The following is a 21,244-nucleotide window of genomic DNA, read 5'->3' as shown; positions in this document are numbered from 1 at the left end:
TCATCTTGAAGACGACAGCTAGCAGCTCAGATGTTTCACATTCTTCCTGTGATCAACATGTCTTAACTGACGTTAATGCGTTGCTCAGACAGTGACACAGCACAAAATAAAGCCACGGGATGGATCAAGATAAGCGTTGGTTGCATCACATCAAAAGACAAAAGGAGAGAAGAAGAGGAGGTGTGTTCTCACCTGGGTAGACCGTCGTGTTGTTGTTCATCTCGTGTTTGGCAGTCCTGCACATAATTCTGTCATCGGACACACTCTGGATTTCACAAGGCAGGCCTGAAGACGGATCAAGCCATTTAAAGCACGTCGTCTTAGCACACAATAACTTTCCACTGACACAAATCCACCACAGCACAGGCTTCATGTAATAGTTAAGTGGGAATCTACTCATTATCTGCTCACCTCCCTGTCAGCTGAAACAATATGACACTTTGTCTGAACCCTGAAGTGTTTCAGGGTGATATATTTCTTTAAATGTACTCAAAATAAAAGCATGTTTATGCACCTTGGTTTCAATTTCCACATTCCATCACTTATTTGTGATAATTAGTTTTATAATACACTTTGTACCGTTCACTTTTGTTTTTCAGTGCTTCATTTTGTCAGTGGTTTCCAGAAAATTGACCAGATTGACCAGAAGAGACATTTAACAGCACAAAATACTCATAAAGTGAATTATTTGATATATTTGACCTCTCCAGGCCACGAAAAAATAAAATAAATAGAAAAGAGAACTGTCTTTGGTCACAAGCAGCCGACGTATGCAACCAGTGACAAGAATCAGAAGTAGACATTGCTTTGCTTTAAGAGGTAAGAGGTAAAATATTCTGGTGTGCAGATGATCAAACTTTTAAAGCATGGACCTAAAGGCAAGATGGACTATCTAATTAGTCTTTATAATACTTTGATTTCTCTGGTTGGTTACAGTTACACATGCTTTATCAGTAATATGTGAATGTAGACAGGAAAAATCTGATTAGATAAACTATACAAATAGGTATACTTAATTTTGGACTTTATGTACTGTTTCTGCATTCTGTGTCTGGTTTATTTTAACTTCTGGTGTCTGTTAAACCCTTCAATTAATCAAAGTTCATCATCGTCATCTTCATAATGTGACAATGTGGAAGAATAGTGGTTTATTTCTGATGCTTGCTTAATGATTGCGCTGATTCAACAATGTGACTCTCTCTACTGTCAAACGTGTACTGTAACTAAAAGTCAAAAGCATGTTAAAAGACTGAAAGACACCAGCTGACTTTTGTCACGGTCTGTTGTGTCTGGAAGCTTTCGGGAGGATTCTTTCCTCTATCGTGCGACAACTCTGTGGTTTTCTTTTGTTTGTTGGGTCTTGAAGTATGTGCACATTCTGTTGTGTTGAAAAGGATTATCACCATCGCATGACTTGAGGCCCCAACAATGTAAAGAGTTTTCTTTTGTGGCGGCGCAACACGTTCATCTATTCGTGCCGAACACTTTGTACTGCGTGAAAACAACATCAGCAAAGTTGTCATGGAGACTGGCTGTGGCCGGTGAGCGCGACGGTGGTGATTACCTCCAACGAGAACACGTGCCGGGAGATCGGTTTGGTCGAAGAAGCGGCCGTGGACGGTCAACAGGGTTCCACCCATGACACTTCCCTGAGATGGGGAGACTCCTGTCACCTCTGGACACGAGACATAACAAACGTTTCACTGTGAGAAGAAGAAATACTACAGAGGAGCTACTTGAATACAAATGTCTTTCTGTCTGACGTACCTGCAAAGGTCTGAAACATGGAGAGCTTGCCCAAAGCTGAAACCCTGTACAGTTTCTTCTCCGCTAAGCTCCTAAAGATTTTAAAGACATTCATTAATATTATTACAGTAGCTCATACATTAACACTGCTGTTGATTAAAACAGTTTATCTAAAGGTTGAACGGAAGAAATGCAAAATGCTTTACCTTCCAAAGTCATTATCAAGAATGTAACTCAAGTTGTGATGCCCTGTTGGAAACAAAACATAATTATTAAAGGACAGGTTTGTGTTGTTTCAAAACTAATCAATTATTTAAAAATATATACAGTGCTTAACAAATGTATTAGACCACCTGTCATAAAAACGAAAAAACACAAATGTTTTAGAAATCTGTCAAAAACTTTGTATTGTTATTTATTAGGCAAATAACAAACTGGAACAACTAAATAGTCCTTATTCACATATATTAACCAAAAATCTTAATATTCTGTACGACCTCCTTTGGCCCTGATAACAGCTTGCATTCTTGCAAACACAAAACAAATGTTTCTGTTCAGGAATGCAAGTAAATAACTGTAATTTGGCATCTCAATCAAAAAATAATGATGTGCTTTACTATTTTTTTCTGCTTTTTTTTGTAAAACAGTAACTTTGAGAATTCATGGATAACAACAATAACTATATTTTAGCATTAAAGATATCATTTTGATTAAAGAGCTTGCACATACTGGTGGATTAACCATTACAGAAACAAAATATATATTTTGGTAATCAGCAATACTGTTCATTTAGGGCAGCGGTGGCAAACACTTTACACTGGGTGGTGGTCTAATAAATTTGTTAAGCACTGTATATATATTAAAAGCAGCTTAAACCAGCTTACCAACATACGTCCCCGTCATTTTGCAGCTCATGTGTCCCCAATACGAAGATTCAGAATTCAGTTGTAGGCTATATCTTTAGAAATATTTGAAAAGCTTTTAATACATTACAAAAAAACAAATAACTTTTATTAGTATTATATTAGTTTAATTTAACGTAACTTTAGATTTCTCATAAGATTTCTCTGCAGCTGTGAGACACATCTGAACTTGACACGTTTATTGCCTAAAGTGCACTTTGCTGTGATGATTTAAACAGTCGACATCTAGACAAACTTACAGTTCATCTGACTCCGGTTTGAGCAGCTCGCATGGCATCCCTCCCATGTAGGACCTGCAAGGAACAAGTTACATTTTAATGTTTAAAAGAAATAGGCAGTTAACAAACAAATACAGCTCTTCTGTAATCCTCAGTCTAACTAAGTTTATTAAAACAAGGGAATACATTTCAGTGGTTTGAGTCATTTCAACTGTTTTCAATGCAAATAAACACAGTTTTCTGTCACACTACTTTCTTTAGCCTATATCAGTGGGTCAGTCTGCCTTCTTTTATAGGATATTGACAGGATATCATCATATAGCAGTCAGAAATGCTTGGGTGCTGAATATTTTGAGAGTACCTCTATGCTTTATTATATTCTTTTACCTCAGAAATCTCACGTTGAGGCCATTGGAGCTCTTGTCAGTGTTGCTGCCATACACATCAGTGAAGATCCGTCCTTGCAGTGTCACCAAGGAGCCTGCAGTGATTTTGAACTGGGTTTAATATAAAGTTGAGACTGGGACTCAGCAGCATCAACCACATGCTGTGAAGCGTAAACACTGTACCTGGGGGGCCACTGACTGGACTCAGAGAGGTGATGGTAGGCGTGCGATACCAGACGGTCTGAGGAGAGTCACAGTAAGAAGACTGTTAGAAACCAGCAAGACAAAATCCAAACGCTTGATTATCAATTAACTTGTAAATGAAGGCGTCGGTGTTGTTTAGCTGCAAACTCACAAAGATGCTGCATTGGTGTGATTTGTACACGCCTCTGCATATATTGCCGTCAGGGATGGGAACACCGTCCACACTGACACGGACCACATAGTGACCGGACGGCATGGCTCTGTGATGGACAACATTTCAGATGGTCATGTGCATGGAGTGACTTTTTACAAATAAAACGTGTATATTCAACAGAGCTCCCTTTGGCCTACAGGCTACCTGGTGTAACACATGATCTGGCTGCTGTGTGTTGAGTCTCTCTCCACGTCACAGGGGACTGACAGGGCGTCTGACACCAGGGTCACACGGTTGCCAAACGTGTCGTCTTTTGGATTCAGCTGGAACTGTTGCTCCTGAGCAAAACCTGGAGGGAAAAAAAATAAAAACAAAGCGAAATAATCACTTTTAAAACAATAAATGGAAAGTGTTTTTTTTTTTCTGGCTAAAGGCGGCAACAAGCAGACAGGATGAGTCCCACTGAAGGAAATCGTTTGACATCATGGAAACAGGTGAAACTTCCCATAAGTTTGGGATTAGGAGTTAGAAACAAACAATCCTGCAAAACTGCAGCTTCTGTTTCAAACTTCGTCTCTGGGGCTAAACAATATAATAATATGGTGACTACAGCACAGACAAGATTCTTTGATTACTTTTTTGATCATCAATGTATATTTCATGTATGTGCCATAATCCGTTTATAAATTATAAAACATTATTATTCTTGAAGATAAAATGAGTCTCATCATTTTAAACGTCGCCATGAACAAAAGTGTAACCTGTCCTGTCTGAGGACTGAATGTCTCACCGTCTCCTGATATAGTGAGTCGTGTTGCTCCATTGGCGCTTCCTCGACGTGGAGAGATGTAGTCAACGCGCTGAGCACCTGAAATATATATATTATATATTTATATATATATATAAAACAGCATGAGAGATCTGTTACCCCCCTGAGCACTAATGACTGATTAGGACATTTACGCATTTAAAACAACACAACGTTGATTAGTAACTGGCTACTTACTGCAGCAGCACCAGAGTGAGAGGAGGAGAGCCGCCGGCTTCAGCGGGGACCCCATCCCGGAGATATCCCAGATTTCCCTGCGGACTCACCTGCAGGCTGCTGTGGTCTGACGGAGGGTCTACATGTTGGGAAACGGTAAAACATTCATCACTAAAAGTGCTACTTCAGAGTGCCGCCTGGAAAGGTCATAAGAAAGTCCACACAAGGCAGAATTGACCGTATTTCAGGCTGATTTGATAAATAAATAATAATAATTTGTCATTATAACAAAGTGATCTGAAGAAAAATCATTTAAAATCCAGATACCATGAAGAGTGACAAGTAAACCAAGAAAAAAAGAGTCACTTTTGAGTAGATAGACTAAATCCCTACATGGTTATTATGTAAATTTACTGATTCAATTGAGTAAAATCTGTAACAATCACAAGAAAACTAATGAAAAATAATAACACAGCTGTATGATTGTGATTTAAAAATGGATAAAGCTCACCTGTTGTGTACCTGTTGAATGCCTCAGGTGTTCAGAGACACACTGCCTGCTCAGCAAAGCGCACTGACTCCTTATGAGGCGGCCCGGTGATCCGCCTCTCACCTGAGCCCGGGAGGAGGAGGCTGGTGAGAGCGACCCGTCCTGGTGTCCCCGCGGTTAATCTCTAAGTCTAATTATGTGTTGCTGAAATCAGACCGCACGGATTGGTCCATTTCCTGTCAGAGAGTGAAGCCAAATGATGAGTAACAGACACATGGGCGGGAAACTATATCAAGACTTTGATGGAAGTGAAGAGGAAGTAGAGAAACTATAAAAAAAACTCAAAGTACTAATACCACACTGTACAAATACTCGGTTACAAGTAAAAGTAGTGAGTATAATCAGGAAAATGTACTTAAAGTACTCAATGCAGTAAAATGTGCCGTGTGACTGTTATACTGAATAATTAGATTATTATCACTAATGCATTAATGTAAAATCTGTATTTTAGTTGGTTGAAGTGGAGCTAATCAATAACTATTTCATAGAGGACCGCCACTATTGATTATTTTCATTATGGATTCATTTGCTGACTATTTTCTCGATGAATGAATTTGATTGTTTGGTTTGTAAAAACACAGAAAATAGTGAGAAATGCCGTCACAATCACCCAGAGTCCAAAGTGACACCTTCACGAGGCCTGTTTACAGTGCAAACCATAAAATCATTACAAGAATAAATGAAAATTATTAAAATAATTAAAAGCGAAAGGCAGCGAGTCTATGAATATTATTTAGTTTCAAGTTCAAGTTTGAGTTTATTCCCTCATTGCAATTGTGAAAAGAAACACAGTTAAAATGTCATAATAATGACAAGAATATGAAACTGGCACACAACATACTGTAAAGGATCGAGACAAACACATAAAACAAGTGTGCCAAGTTCTTAAATTAAGTTTAAGATAATGACTGGTAGGAAAAATAACAACAAATCAGCAAAAACAGGCCCAAGAATAAACACAATCCCAGTAAGAGAGAATTAGTAATGATACACTGAAATATGAGCAGCGTATTTCATCACTACCAGAGAGGTCATGACTCTCAGTGGCCCCTTGTTCGTGTTTTTCATTTATTTATTTGCCCTTTATTTACGTTTATACCACATTATGGGTGCATAAAAGCATTAAAGCCCCCTTTTAACTTTTCCTATCTTCAACAGTGTGGATGTTCATGTAACACAGAGCACAATCATCAAGTGTGTGTCAATAAACTGAGTTAAGACACTCTGCTGTTTAGGAATGTTTACTGACGTGTCATTTCAACACCAACTTCTGTAACATCTACAGGAAACGTTTGTCTTTGCATACACAGCGTCAGTATATTATTAGTTTACCATGGCGTGCTGATCAGACAGTATTACAGTAACCTCTGTGTTAATCAACACACTCAGTGTTTGTCATTGTCTTGACCTCTTTTCACCTACATCCACGTTTCCTTCAACACTCCTACAGAGCATGAGGAAGAGTGACATCACAGAGGTCTAGAGACTGTAGTGATTCGAGCTACTGAGTATGAGTAAAGCCAGTGGTGCCACTCTAATGCAGATGCAAATAACAGCCAGTAAAACAGCAGCCATTTTGACCTGTCGCAGTAGGAAAAGCAAAGGTGCAGCCAATAACATTAATGATGGCTCTGTTAGATTCAAGTGCCTTCATTAATCTGTATTATTTACACCTGTGCTACAGTGACACATGTCAAAGTGTCTTAAGTTAGAAATGTAGTCGGCCTGTAGTCGTGGATGTTTAACTTACATCACGTTGCAGCTCATAGGTGCCTCTGGGCAGGAAAAACTAAGAGGTATTGAGCTTTCTCACATAACGACCATGAGAACAACAGCAGAGCCCCACAGGTATTTGTGTTAAGTATAAATAATGGTAGTTCTTTCATTCTTTCATTTACTGTTGTTTTTTTTAGCTTAAACCAAAATCATGCTGTTTTACAAGAAAAGGGGAGAGAAAATAACTTTGAAACTTATTACCTACAAAAAAAAGAGAATCCTTTTTTTTGATTGCATCATTCAGAAGACAAAAATCATGACTTTTGTCTACAAAACAAGAAACTGTAAATGAATAATACAATAAGGTCCAACATGTATATTTAGTTTGAATTGAGGACTTTGACTGTAGGCCACACACACTAACACAGATACTGCATTTTTTCAAGCACTCTGTGGTTTCTACAGCTCAGAGAAGATCTTTGAATGAGCGATACGGTGTTAAGGAGACTTGAGGAGAAACTAGTAACGCTGTGGTCAGGACTACAGATTATTTACACACAAGCTCTCACGCAACAAACTCAAAACTCTGAAAGTATAAATACCCTCGTCGCTGTCAGTATAATTTAACTGACAAATTCTTTCCATGAAGTCTGAACTCCTGAGAAAAGAAACACGAGCAGATATGTTGTCCTGCCGGTTCAGACAGTGATGCAAGATGTGCGAGCATCACATCTGGCTCAACTTCCTCTGAGTGACTCTGAGAAAAAACATCAAATATGATTCCTGAAAGGGACAATTTCAAAACTGCAGCAGCATGAGCTCATGTCTGAGATGTGTTCGACCACGATTTTATTTTCTTTGGACTGTAACTTAAAGTATGAACTGCCTGACTTTCAAAGGTAAAAACTAGAAATTGTTGATTGTCTACATTAGAATCACCGACACTTCCCTGCTCATGAAATATATTAGTACATTTAAATATAAATTAAATGTATTAATATATATACACAGAGAGAGAGAGAGAGAGATTTCATACCGTCTAGTGTTATTTTAGCACAACTCATTATGCTGTCTACCGAGACAAAAATCGATCGGCAAGAAAAAAGAAGAAAAGAAATCAATCAGACAAACAAGTCTTCAGCAGTATTTAAGAAAAAGTCAGGACCCCCAGTGACCAAAATAGGCATGACTTTATTCTTTTTCCAAAACTGCTGCATAACAAACTAAAATCAATATGAAAACACACAATACAAAATAAAAATAACACTTCAGCATTGCTCACAATGAGAACAAACATCAGTTTGGATTTTAATTGTAGATCTACAGCGAGTAAAAAAATGTCTAGACGGGAATCGTCTCATTCACAAGGTTGCGTGTTGAGCTAGAAAAGCTCTGATTCTCTGCAGCAGCTCTTTCTTCACACTGTCTGGTACGAGCGCTGCACAGGAGAGAAAGTGTTGACGTGTCAGAAAGAAAGAGAAACACATGCACATACTTTTCAATAGCTGTTGACACTGTTTGTGATGTTGTTGTACTGGACTGCATTATATTGTATGGCGTTTTTACACATGTGTAAACCAGATAAACAAAATATTATAAACACCTTTCAGTATTAATGCAGTGCAAAACAACAGCACCACAAAGTACTGCCTCTAAACGCACCATAGAACGGAGTCAACAGAAACTAAAGCAGTAGTCTCAACAAAAAATGAACATTTTATGTAAGATAGTATCAACAATTCACTGTGTGTGTTTAAAGAGTTGAGAAACATTTGTCTCAGTGAAGCTCTGATTTCTGCATCTTTTGTGTGTAATTAAGAGTTTGAACTTAAATAAAACTGACGTACTTTTTTAACCTCTTAAAAGCTCCAGTTTTCTCACATCTTCCCCCATTTAGTAGCTTTACGTTTAGAAAAAAAAACACCTTTACACTGGATGAAATATAAAAAATCAAGACTCTTATATTCTATCAAATGGAAACATTGAAATAATTTCAGTTGTTTATGGTGACTATTGTATTTAGTATCTTTTATTTTTGTTTTTTAATTTTTAAAACAATGTTCACTAATTACACATTACTTATCACTTGAATTACTCTGCGTGGGATCAATGAAGCTGATCACATCTCATCTAATCTTTTTCATTCAAATGTTCTGTGGGTTCAACCAAAGTTTGACTGTGCAGCGGGAGTTTTTTTTTTTTTACAGACTGACCCAAAGAGTCCACACGGCCTCATTAAGTTAAGCATAATAACAGCACATCTACTTGAGTGTGATTGTTATTTCTATGCTGCTGCCGTGTTTGAATGAAGATCTGTACCTCTGCCTTTTGGTGTGACTTCTGTGACCAGGTCCTCCACTGTGACATGCTCCAGGCCCTTTTCTTTAATCACATCTGGACAAAACAGTTAATGACTTCAGAGATACAGTTTTCATGGACACACACACACACACACACACACACACACACAGATACAATACCTTTACAGTGTGCTTTCAGCTGATCCTTCCATCCACACTCCACCAGCTTTGCCCTGAGCAATTCTTTCAACCTGCGGCCACACATTTAGATGACATTATTTAAACGCGTGAATATCCAGTGCTGTCTGTAAACCACTCATGACCAAACCACTGAGGAGAGACGCTTGCTTACCGCTCCCGTTCCCCCATTTCTATCAGCTTCTGGTTTATTGCAGCCCTCATCTGGGAGTCTTTGCTCATGATCTGTCTGAAATCAAACACAAACAGTAACTTAGCTAGCAATGTCGGTTTGGACTCAACGATTTCAGGGGGAATACAAGACAATGCTTTGTTTTGCTAGCTATCAGGTGGACGTTACCTTTCGTCGAGATAGATCAGCTGGGGAACACACAGTCCCTTTACACAACCGTACCGTCTGAAACGTTAAAAGCTTAACGGTTCCGCTTTGGCGGCGGTTAATTTGACACAAACAAACTGCGTCATTGCTAAAAACTTGGTCATAAAGGGATCTTTTTCTTAAGATAAATTATATTCTTTTCTTATACGACTGAATAAAAACACGTATTAAGTCACACAAAACGTTAGAAGATGGAAGAACTCAATCTCCCATGAGCGCCACGGCCGGTCGTGTCCGCTGTAAAAATGTCTCCGTGTGCGTCAAAACAGGAAACGTGATTCTTTCTGACTTCTTCAACATCATCATCTTGCCTCACATCAACTTGTGAATAAGCCATTCATATTTAAAAGACATGGCTGCGTCGAATTATTCCTTGAAGGTCAACAGAGAGCTGTTGGACCCCAGCTTTGAAAGTTACAGGTTATCTCTGGACGCCATACCAACGTACAACGTTGAGCTGGATGCTGGTGAGAGAAACTAACTTACAGTACAGTTAGCAGGTGTGCTAGCTTAGCACTGATACCACACAACTCTGATATGTCACTTCTGTCACAGCTGTAAGCAAAACAGGTATAATAAACAGTAAATGAGTTAGTCGAACTTACACGTTGATAATAATTGAAAACGTCCTTTGGTTGTGTTAAGTAATAACACTGAAGCTGCTCTAGCTGTCGCTCACTGACACAATGTCTTCCACTTACACTGGAGGGGTTCAGAGGGTCCCCAAGGAACTAAAGAGTAGTTTAACATTGTTTTTATTCACTGCAGATTATCAGAATAACAGTGACATTAATGATGCTGACAATGTATACACAAACAACAACTTAATTTATGTAGCTGTCTACTGAAATCAGTGTTAGTCAGTGAGGAATTTATATTGTCCCCAGTTATCTTTAGTTTTACCATCAGCATTAAAAAGAAAACAACACAAGATATAAATACAGTTTTGAAATATAATTACAAAACAGAGAGGACCTGGTTACAAGGTTTAGTTCGTGAATGAGGCATAATGCGGCAATGCATCCAATATTTGAATTGCATTTGGCAGGAATGACTTGCTGTACACAATAGTGGGGAATTTTATTTGTCTATGACGGCTTACAGAGAGTTATAAAGAGCCAATACATAAAACACACAAAAACAGGTTGATGTTAGATAAAAATTGATAACAAAATGTGTAAATATGGTCACATGCTGTCTCATTTTTATTGCTTATTCTAACCGTTTGCTTTTTCTTCCCTACTGCAGCTGTGGAGGAAGTTAAGTTAAAGGATACCCAGTACACCCTGGAGCATGTGCGTGCTTTTGGCATGTACAATTACCTCCACTTAGACCCTTGGTATGAAGACAGTGTTTTGTTTGTAGACTGCAAAGGGAGGGTTCTCAGTCTCACCGTCACACTGGTAAGCTTTTAAATAACCCTGTTTTTTCTTGGAAGTCCTTGTTCCTGGTAGCAATTTACATATTTATGTTGCGGTGAAATGTTGGCCTGTTTGTATTTATCGTTACCTTATTGTCAACTTATCTCTCTACCAATGTCTTTTAGACAAATTCCTGTATATTTATTCTTCATGTTGAAATGAAGCGGTTGTGATTGTTGGTGGACTTTAATGCATCTGACACACCAGTAGGTGGTGACCAAATACTTGTGTAATAGCAGCATCAGCCCACGGTGCAATTCTGGTAGGTGAAGTCAAGAGAAAATTATCTTTTTTCAATATTAACATTTTACAAGCTGCGATGTTAATGTGGCTCATTATAATTTCACTAACTTGCTGTTCTTTTGCTTAAGATGCTTAATTGGAGGAAGTGAGAGTCTCAGTAGTCTGTAAAAAGCACAACGTTTTATTCCATCTTTTGTCCGTCGTATGAATCAGCCCACAAGATAAAGTTCTGGATGAGCCCTTGTATGTCTGTGGTGATTACACAAGTGACTCAAGGGACTGATCCAGGTCTTTACCAATACCAAGATGCTGAGACAAGCAGCAAAATCAGCCCAGTGACCTTTTCAACAGGGCCTTCTTTTATGTCTAAGACATCATTGACTATGATTAGAGATAATTGGTGCTGCATCTATGTTTTTTATGTCTGAACTGGCCTGAATGATGCTCATCAGACTATAATCCTGTGAGACAGTATTTCTGGCTTTCAGTGGCATCATTAAATGACTCTTTATGAATATGTGGTGCTAAAATTCTAATTACAATCATCACATGATAATTATCGTCCCTGGCAAGCCTTTTGAGTACATTTGAGGGCATTAACGGCACGGATGCTGGAGAAAATGATCTCAAAGGTGCATCATACATTAGGTAGCAATATAATACGCAGTGTCTTGCTCCATGCCAACAACAGGGCAGCTGCTGCATACTGCTTTTGAAACACTGTTACTTCATGCAATGAGTAATTGATGCTCATGTGGTGGCATATCTATCTATTACTAATAAGGCTCTGAAAGTCGTGAATCACATGCAGAGACAAATCACATGGGCGGCCACATGACAGCTGATAACTTTGTCTCTCCTTGAGTGCGTGTTCTTTCCTGCTGTTCAGGTTTTATGTTGAAGGTATCTTCATGTGGCCTTTTTTTTAACAAGAGGAGCATTATGTTTTGTGTTTTCATATCAGATGTTAATCGCTAAATTTTCATATGGGATTAGAGTGCCCCATTCAATATCAAAAGCAGTGACCTTTCTCTTCTGTAGATCAAAGCCCTCGCTTGTCTCAAGTGTTTCTATTTGAGTCTTTGTGAGTCATGACTGGACTGCTCAAAGAACGTAATTTGATGGAACAGATATCACCCATTTTACAATATTCAACAAAATGTTTTACTCAGTTTTTGTGAAACTTGCAATGAAGTAGAGACGGAATCCATTTTGGTACCATTGCAATGCATTTCTCCACCACTAGAGCTGAAAGAACTAGTCGATTAATCTATTAGTTGACTGACACAACGTTAAATGGCAACTGCTTTAGTAACTGATTAATCTTTTGAGTTACTTTTCAAGCAAAAAAGCAAACATTTTATCCCATTCCAGCTTCTCAAAGATGAAGATTTTCTGCTTTTCTTTGTCATATATGACAGTAAATTGATATCTTGACATCAGACAAAACAAGCAATTTGAAGACGTCACCTTGGGCTTTAAGAAATTGTAATGGCCATTTTTTTTCATCAACCAAATTAATAATCTTTATTGATTAATCGAGAAAACAATTGATCGTTTCATCCCTCTCCACCAACACCGTCAAATGTACTCCCTGCAGATATGAATGAATAAAACATAGCTTAGACTGATTTAGACACTACATCTGTCTGTTTTCTGGATGCAGTGCCGACTGATGGGTCTTTTGTGTTGTGAATCTAGGACACCGCCCTTGGGAAGCCGAGAGAGGTGTACCGTATAACCGCTGACTCCAGCCAATGTGAGGACCGTCTTTGTGCGTCCCTCAGCCTCACCTCAGCGACCTGGGCAGCTCTCTCTGACGGCGCCGGCCGACTGTGCCTCCTCCGCAGCGGCAAGAGGGGAGACAGCTCCCACATGAAGTGGGAAGTAAGCATAACATTTTCAAACAAATGTCGTATGTTTTCTGTAATTTAGACATCTTCGAGAGCACATTATATATGTCAGTTGCAATGTAATCTAGCAGTCAATGTGAAGGTAAAAGGGCAGGAACGATCCATGACCTTTTATTGACCTCTATTGGTGACTAAATGGAAGTGCAACAACACTGATTGAAGGTGTTACGTGCTATTTACACAAGTCTGTTGCACAGATCACATCCCTCTTATAGCCACAAATGAGTCTAAGTTTGAAATTAGTATAAACTTGACACAAACCTTTTCATAAAAGAGGCGAGTAGCTAAGCAGAGACCCTTCATACTGTATGCTGAAGAGGAAATATGTCGCCATGTACGACTGTAATCACTTGATCAGTGCTGTGTTGACAGCTGTTGAAAATGAGTCCAAGTTTGGGGGAGATTAGTGATGTTTTGAATGTTTGGAAAGTGGATGTTCCAACAGGAGCAGTATTACTATTTATTAAAAAAGGTAATTCATTATGACAGTGACAAATAAGTTATGATAATAAGTCTATGCCAGCAGACACTTTTGCTGGTGAAAAGCCATTTGTCTCATTTCTAAAAAATCTTAGGTAGCTGGTAAAATCGTTAAAGGATAAGCCTGGTCATATTCTTAATTTTCCTAATTGTCAACATGAAACGACCAATGAATTGAGCTCCATTTTGTCCAGAAACCTTTAAAAACACATCAATGAGCCACACTGTTGCACAGGCTGACATGTTTATTCATTATGATGACGACATGCAGTGTCATATAATATGAGCCCGTCATATGTGAGGTATGTGCTGCTGCCGTAAATACTGACCACATGTGTATTAGTCTGCAGCTGAATAGTCCCCAACAAATACACTATTTGATTATTTGACGTTTGGTAAAAAGGGTAGGGAAGTCAGAAAGTATTGAGAGACGGACTAACATATTGTTGGTTTTAGTCTTATAAGAAATATATATCGCCAGCCCAGCCGAATTCTTTAACCTGGCACGTACTGTAGATTCCTATCCTGTAAGAATAAGTAGTAGTTAAAGGATTGTATGTACAGCGTATTTGAATAAAGGTCAAAATTAACCAAACCAAGCAACCCAGAGTCATGTTTAGAAATTGATGAAATGTCCTGTTATTCAGCATAGAAAGAGGCATTTTTAACTGCAAATTCAAGCTTTAGCTCCAGTTTCTGTGTATAAAAAAGCTTAGCCGGCCTTTGGAAATTGGCTTGTAGTAGTGAGGGATGAAGTCTTTGATAAGATGAGTCTTTGTGCACCTTATCCTGGTAACAGGCGAGCAATTGGGCTTGGCTACAAATGAGAACAAGCACACTTGATGCAACTCTGAAAGCAAAGTTCAAGAGTGGATTTTGTAATGAACATTTAAGCCCTCGAGTCGTAACTTCCAATGTTCTAATTTTAAGTTTCAGCACTCGGGGATCGCAGCCAAACCACGCTGTGTCTTCCACTTTGGTTTGTGTGTGTGGTATAAAGATACCGGTTATAAACTGACTCATAAACCGAATGTATTTATGCATTCACACTGCTTCTCAGCAGCACATCACCTTCTTCCACCTGACACTGACTTAGAAATACTGGCTTGAATTAGCATTTTATTGATGAAATAAAGACAAATACCTGCTTTCCAAAGTGCAAGACCATTTAAAGCCCTTGGATTATAACAGTTAATGCTGTGCGGCCTTCATTAAAGCATCTTTTACAGCTACATTAGCATGCAAACAGCTCTTAATCTTTATAACCATTAACCTTTTATCTGTAAATGACTAATGCAAGGATACATTCTCATTTCTTATTCCTGGATTAAGGGATATTCTTAATTCTAATTTTTATATTCAGATGTGCTGACACCTCCTTGAAACTCCTCACAAATTTCAAATTTTACATGCAGGTGAGGGTTAGTAATAAGGGGTTAATAACTAAGGAGCGCTCCTTATTACTAATTAAAGGCGATTCATAAATACTAAAGTCTTCTCTCCACAGGGCAATAATGTAAAGCAGAGATGATCTTCAGCGTGTGCATCATATGAATGCTGAATGTTATCTGTTAATGTTATTTTCTTTAACCAAAATGTCCAAAAGTTTGACACCCACCGTTTAAGAGCCCCTTTTGAAGGACACTGGACGCCTCTCTGCTTATTTACTTGAAGTAACTTCCAATGAGGATGTAAAAGTAAAAGCAGTAGTTCCTCTTGATTTTTGTGTCTTGGACATTCTCTTAGTTAGGAACTTTAAAAAGATAATTAAAGACAGATATTTAGAACAAATCATCAACAAACATGACTTTAAATCACATAGATGCATATGAAAAAGTCACTAAAAATTTCTGGGGTCCTTCAAGGAAACTGTTTAGTAGAGGTGGCCACTCAGATCTGAACACATCTCATCTGTTGATCAGCTTAGCTAAACAAATTAGTATCACAAATCACCACGCTCACTAAATGTATGTATGTATTGGCTGTGTGAAATAGCACCTCGGCCCTTTTTCCTCAAGATCAATGTTTTATTTAACAAAGGTCTATTAAATGTGTATTATAATAATGGAGGAGGTCTTTAATGTAGGCGAGATGGCCGACCACTTCTTGTGTTGGCTTTCAAATGGAAATAAAGAAAAATGATCCAGGGTCCAGGGTGACTTGTTCAAATATTTAGTTCTGTTTTGACCACCAGTCCAAAAAGATCTTCAATTTACAATTAAATATGAAAGCTTCACATTTAAGAAACTAGAGCAAATGATCAGTCATTTTTGCTGTCCATCGACTCATCGCTATATTGGCTCATCGTTTCAGATGTAGTTTTGGTGTGAGCTGAATTCATTTTATATAACTGTGCTGCAGATTACCAAATCTGACATTTCCTCGTATGAAAACAGATTTTAACAGATTTTGCCCGCTGCCAACCGCATCCTGTTAAAATGATTGTACTTGTTGATTCTGTGCCTGCAGCCACTGTTCAGTGAAGACATGGAGGAGCCTTTCACCATCCTCCACAGCATCTCACACGTCCAGGCTGGAGTCCACACCATGGAGGTCCTGCTGCTCCGCATCCAGAAAGACCCGCAGGAAACCAAAGGAAGTGGATACTCTGTGTCTCTTGAGTGGATCACAGTCGCCAACACTGCGGGACCTGGTGGGTGGTGCACTGACCTATCATAATTTTGGTAATTGAGCATGAAGTGAGAAAAGACAAGTGTGCCATACATAATTAGGTCTGAATTAGGATGTAAATTTCAAGCCTGTTATTTCATTTTCATGTTCATTTTTACAGCATTCATACCCAGCAGATGACAGAAATCCTTGTTAATTAAACTATACTAGGAACTTAGTCATAGTCTGCCATTAATAGGGTTTAATTATTATGTCCCAGATGAGATTAGTGTACTCTGACGCAAACATTGGCATGAAGGATTTTCATTAAAGGTCTCTGCACTTGGCTGAAAAAGAAAGACACCCTGACTAATGATTCAGAGATTGGAAAGACAAAAAAACAGAAGCAGCCTTTGGAGAGTCCCTTCCTCATTTAGTTGGATTTAAAGATGCAGCCCTTTGATATCTGCGAGCTGTAGAATAATCTTCTGTTCTTTGACTACCTCAAAAGGTGAAAATCTACCTTTTGTTAATCTAGTTTTACAATTGTATCAGTCGGCAGGGTTTGAACGTCAGTGTAGGGGGGAATTTAATGTACATGTAGAATATTCCTGAGACTTTTTAATATATTTTTTAAACATGAACAACAACAAAAAATGCTTAAATCTGTGATTTTATTAAAGGCTTCTTCTCCCTTACCTTTGCAATGAGGAGCCACGGGGCTGTGTGAATGCTTGTATGAAGTATTATGTATTGTTGATAATAGGTATAAGCTTGAAAATGTGCTGTCCTGTCACTGTGTCACTAAGTGTCAGTTGAGCAGCTGCCTCTCTTTTGTGTCTCACGTTAGGAGAGCTTGTCATGGAAAACGGTTTTATTAGCTGTGTGTCATTCACTGTCTAAAATACAGACGATACGGTCTGTGTGATAAGTTGTTAATGCCTCATTTTGCATGTTTTTTTTTCGAGTCCCCCCCCCAATATCCATATTTTATTTTGTTGAACTTCAGATGAGGTGAAGAAATAGGATACGACACAACATAATTTCAAGCTGATAAAATTTAAAAAATAGTGTAAAAATAAACAAATGATGCTAGTTTTTTTTTAGGGGCAGTATAATGTCCATTCACAGTAAACACAATTTGGTGCTTTGGAACAATTATAAATGATGAGATTCAGTATGACAAGACTTCTAAGCTACGAACACAAAAACATGAGTAGCAACAAAATAAATAGCTGATGAATTAATTAGTAAATGCTCAGTAAATTAAGTGGTGGTCATTTTGGTAATTGCTTAATCATGAAAGTAATTGTCAGATAATGGTCAGAGCAATTAATCTGAAGACGTATTTAGACTAAAAGATGAATTAATAGTAGTTATTAGTTGCTGCCCAAATCTCATGTGAAACCTGACAATAGCAGTTTAACTACAGTATTAAACATCGCAGTGTTTTACATCTTCCCGAAACATTTCTGTTGAACTTCTGCTGTAATTAGCTACTTATTCATTTGACTTTTTCAGGTTATAAAGCACAATCTGGTTTATAGTCAGTTGTCAAATGAACAATGAATACAGCAATAAATAAAATGGTGGCAAATAAATGCACCTTACACTCATGTGTAGTGCTGATAACCAGAAGACAACAACAGCAAAAAGAAACCAGGAGACAGCCCCCCCCTCAGAGCAGTTACACTTTGTTCAAAGAGTGAGTAGCTGATGGAATAAAAGACTGGATGTTCCTCTGGGGGGGTAAAACCTTCGTCCTGATGGAAGCGACTTGAATTCGGTGTGTATTGGGAGTTGAATTAAACAGCCTGAGCTTTCTACATAGCTCTTACATGAAACAGATGTTGATGTTGGTCTCTGTCAGAGTTTAATGGAAGACAAGATTACTTTGCACCTTCGTCACTGTATCCTTTGGTTTCCACATGCAGGTCAGGAGAAGAAGTATGAGGTGAAGAAGAGGAGGGTCCTCAGGGGGAAGTCGGTGCCTCACTATGCAGCAGTGGAGCCGCAGGGGAAGGGGCTGATGGTGGCCTCGGAGAAACCGTTTGTCTTCACACATGTGGACGGTCGTCCTGTGGAGCAGCCCGACCCAGAGCCCATGGAGGTGGAGAAGACAGGTGGGTCAGAGGTGCTGCTGAGAAATCTGCTGTAAAGTCATGACTGTTGTTGGGATTTCTCTGCTTTACATCACAAGTCTACCGGGTATTTTGACACTTTATTACATTAAAAAGTTTCAACATTATTTAGCCTTGTGCATAAAAGTCCAAAACTGTTTTCGTCTATGGGGTGAGAGGATCCCCACAACAACACACAGCCCTGACATATTATCACTTTATAAAGTTGTTGTGAGTACTGTATTAGCAAACAGTTTCACCCTCCTTTTAGCTCTTTTTTGGTCTCCCATCAACTCCTTGGAAAAATATCTGGATCTTTTTCTGCTAAATGCTCCACTTCTTTCCTAAGCTAGTTGCAAACTTTGTCGGCCCATCATTTGGTGCAGGGTAGGTAGTGTACATTGGGTTTATCAGAGCTTATCACAGCTGCCTGCTGCTGGAGACAGGATTAATGAGAGCAGAGTTTGCAGGCAATGAAACCACAACAATGAGCTAAAAGAGGCCAAAACGTTTCATAGAGCTGCAGGATTTCGTGATAGTTCTCTGTGTCACTACGAGCGTCCCATTTTGCATTACACTCTTTAATTTGAGGCATTGTTATTATAAAAACACTGATTCGTAGGTTGTTAACAAAAACAATACGGCATAGAGCTAATGGGTAATCCATGAGTAGGGAGTTGCCTAAAGAATCCTATTCCAGGAACTCAAGGATAGGACTGGATAGAATCAAAACCTTTTGATGAATATAGGCTACTTCATTATATAAATACACCAACAGGTATCAGAGCTTGACACATAATGAACCCAAACCAATTTCACACACCTGTGTTAAGGTGAACTCTTATAATGCTGATAATTATAACCATTTGCAAAGAACGTAAGTCCAATTTTTTTTTTGTCCATATTTCAGTGCCACTATTAACTTCAGACTCTGGCTCTCTGTGTCAAAAGATTTTGTTCATAGTGCAGAACTAATTTAGAAAAAGCCGAGATGTCACGTCAGAAGATGTGACACAGTCTTACTCATGTTTCAGACTTTCAGAAAACACTAAAAGAGGTTTTGACGGGGTTTGGCATTAATCGTATTTATAGCGAGAAAGTGCCATCTTTATTTATTTTACTTGTTAAGATCACAGTCTGAAACTGGCCAGGGAGCGAGCCAGCCTGTCTGTAAAACTGTTGAAACAAAGCGAAATACAAACATCATCTGGGCCCTGAGCCACTGCATGAAAGACGTGACATTACCACACCACTCATTTCGTGGCATTTTGTGATGAGACCTCTTCCAGTTAAGATTCATCATGCATTTGCATCTGCTCGTTTTCAGTCAAGCAGCGTTCACTTCCTCCGCTCATTACCTTTAAGAGGCACAAACTGACGAGTTTGGTTGTAGTCATAGAAACGCCTGAGCGGGCAGTAGAAAATTCCCAATCAGACAGAGGTCTCTGTCAAATCTGGTAATCTGTGTTTGTGTACACAAACCACAGCTTAACCCCTCCCCTTACTGCAGCGACCAGTAGATAGTCTGGTACATAATGCAGCATTTTTGTACGGATTAAGCAAACTAGATATAATCGTGTTAATTAGTGAGATTTAGAGGTGCTGGTAGGTGGATTTTCTTACTTTTTGACAGAGCCAGGCTAGTTGTTTCCCCCTGTTTCAACTCGTTATGCTAAGCTAAGCTAACGGGCTCCTGGCTCTAGCTTCATATTTATCGTACAGACATGAGAGTATTATTACGTAAGCGAGTTTCCCAAAATGTTGAACTATTCCTAAATCTTTCAGAAGTAATTATGATTTATTTAAAAGTTAGACTTAGCCTTACTTTTATGTTTCATACTCACTAACTCTATAACCATAACTTTTCTAATATTCACAAAACATTCTGTGTCTGAACTGAACTAAACCAAACGTCCATGGTTTTTTATTCCTTTTCCTGCTATTACTCTCACGAACAGCCGCCCTCTTTTTCAAAAGATATGAAAAACCTTGCGTGACCCAGACAGGGCTAAGTGTGTGAGTGTGTGTGTGTGTGTGTTGATGATGCAGATGCAGAATAATGGCAGCTTTTTAGCCAATCCTTTTATCAGCGCTCTGCCTTTCTCCTTTCGGAGAGGAAGAAGTGGATTAGATGTCAAGAGAGGAGGCATCTTCAAACAGGCTCGTAAGTTATGAGAGAGGAAATGCAAAGAGGGCAGGAGAGATGAAGGTGACTTACTGCTGCGCTGATGGAGGTTTGCTTATAGTAAATACGGTATATACTGTGTAGCTAGAGAAAGCATCCAAATCAATGGTTGGTCTTTGAAATATGATTCAGGTCATCACAGGACACCAAAAACACTTAGATAAATGCCAAAAGTAATAAAGTGCGACTATGGGTCATTTATGTAAGTTAAGATAGTTTTGACATTTTCCATTTGCTGTGAATGTCGGATTGACATTATATGTGTCTGTTCGGCAGTTTGGCCAACAGAGAAATAGAGATTGGAGAGGTAAGGAGAAGATTTGGCAGCTCACATCTCTCCTTCTCATTAGTTTCTTTGTTGATTCAGTCGACAACAAAAGGTGATAATGAACATGTCTCAGTTCCTCTCATCCGTGCCAGATATGGAGCTGCTGTGTTGGTTTGGAGCATTGTAATTGGACCAATTTCAGTGCTCAGGCTTTGCCAGTGATCACAGAGTGTTGTGTATGACAG

At 38.7% G+C, this 21,244-nt stretch overlaps 3 protein-coding genes across 3 annotated transcripts in view; 1 reads left to right on the top strand and 2 right to left on the bottom strand.

Moving 5' to 3' along the window:
• Nucleotides 1-4,692, bottom strand: part of pkhd1l1.1 (PKHD1 like 1, tandem duplicate 1) — a 40,465-nt gene extending 35,773 nt beyond the window's left edge. Inside the window, exons 1-12 of the mRNA XM_070922180.1 lie at nucleotides 4,638-4,692; nucleotides 4,422-4,499; nucleotides 3,836-3,980; nucleotides 3,629-3,737; nucleotides 3,457-3,514; nucleotides 3,275-3,368; nucleotides 2,909-2,962; nucleotides 2,631-2,704; nucleotides 1,953-1,995; nucleotides 1,768-1,838; nucleotides 1,565-1,675; nucleotides 193-285 (exon numbers count right to left, since the gene is read on the bottom strand). Of these exons, the coding sequence (XP_070778281.1) occupies nucleotides 193-285; nucleotides 1,565-1,675; nucleotides 1,768-1,838; nucleotides 1,953-1,995; nucleotides 2,631-2,704; nucleotides 2,909-2,962; nucleotides 3,275-3,368; nucleotides 3,457-3,514; nucleotides 3,629-3,737; nucleotides 3,836-3,980; nucleotides 4,422-4,499; nucleotides 4,638-4,692 (985 nt within the window). The remainder of the gene's footprint in view (nucleotides 1-192; nucleotides 286-1,564; nucleotides 1,676-1,767; nucleotides 1,839-1,952; nucleotides 1,996-2,630; nucleotides 2,705-2,908; nucleotides 2,963-3,274; nucleotides 3,369-3,456; nucleotides 3,515-3,628; nucleotides 3,738-3,835; nucleotides 3,981-4,421; nucleotides 4,500-4,637) is intronic.
• A 3,382-nt stretch (nucleotides 4,693-8,074) lies between these two features.
• On the bottom strand, nucleotides 8,075-9,754 carry LOC139299093 (transcription and mRNA export factor ENY2-2-like). Its single transcript, XM_070921986.1, has 5 exons — nucleotides 9,721-9,754; nucleotides 9,535-9,609; nucleotides 9,363-9,433; nucleotides 9,202-9,276; nucleotides 8,075-8,320 (listed from the first exon to the last, which is right to left on the bottom strand). The coding sequence occupies exons 2-5, from the start codon at nucleotides 9,600-9,602 to the stop codon at nucleotides 8,244-8,246; spliced, it is 291 nt and encodes a 96-aa protein (XP_070778087.1). The 5' UTR covers nucleotides 9,603-9,609; nucleotides 9,721-9,754; the 3' UTR covers nucleotides 8,075-8,243.
• Nucleotides 9,755-10,107: 353 nt separating this feature from the next.
• The window catches only part of nudcd1 (NudC domain containing 1), a 31,310-nt gene continuing 20,173 nt past the window's right edge, over nucleotides 10,108-21,244 (top strand). Inside the window, exons 1-5 of the mRNA XM_070922031.1 lie at nucleotides 10,108-10,226; nucleotides 11,008-11,162; nucleotides 13,125-13,310; nucleotides 16,286-16,469; nucleotides 18,361-18,549. Coding sequence (XP_070778132.1) covers nucleotides 10,112-10,226; nucleotides 11,008-11,162; nucleotides 13,125-13,310; nucleotides 16,286-16,469; nucleotides 18,361-18,549 — 829 coding nt within the window. The 5' untranslated portion in view covers nucleotides 10,108-10,111. The remainder of the gene's footprint in view (nucleotides 10,227-11,007; nucleotides 11,163-13,124; nucleotides 13,311-16,285; nucleotides 16,470-18,360; nucleotides 18,550-21,244) is intronic.

Source organism: Enoplosus armatus, chromosome 16, assembly GCF_043641665.1.
Source record: "Enoplosus armatus isolate fEnoArm2 chromosome 16, fEnoArm2.hap1, whole genome shotgun sequence".
NCBI classification, from domain to species: Eukaryota; Metazoa; Chordata; class Actinopteri; order Centrarchiformes; family Enoplosidae; genus Enoplosus; species Enoplosus armatus.
The sequence above is the reverse complement of the archived record's forward strand: the minus strand, read 5'-3'. Positions and strand labels throughout refer to the sequence as shown.

Bases quoted from the DNA above. Each gene is read 5' to 3' on its own strand.
- LOC139299093 (XM_070921986.1), bottom strand. From the start codon at position 9,602: ATGAGCAAAGACTCCCAGATGAGGGCTGCAATAAACCAGAAGCTGATA. The intron at 9,434-9,534 runs GTAAGCAAGCGT...GTGTGGCCGCAG, and splicing joins GAAATGGGGGAACGGGAGCG to GTTGAAAGAATTGCTCAGGG. The intron at 8,321-9,201 runs GTACAGATCTTC...TCTCCTGTGCAG, and splicing joins AGTCACACCAAAAGGCAGAG to CGCTCGTACCAGACAGTGTG.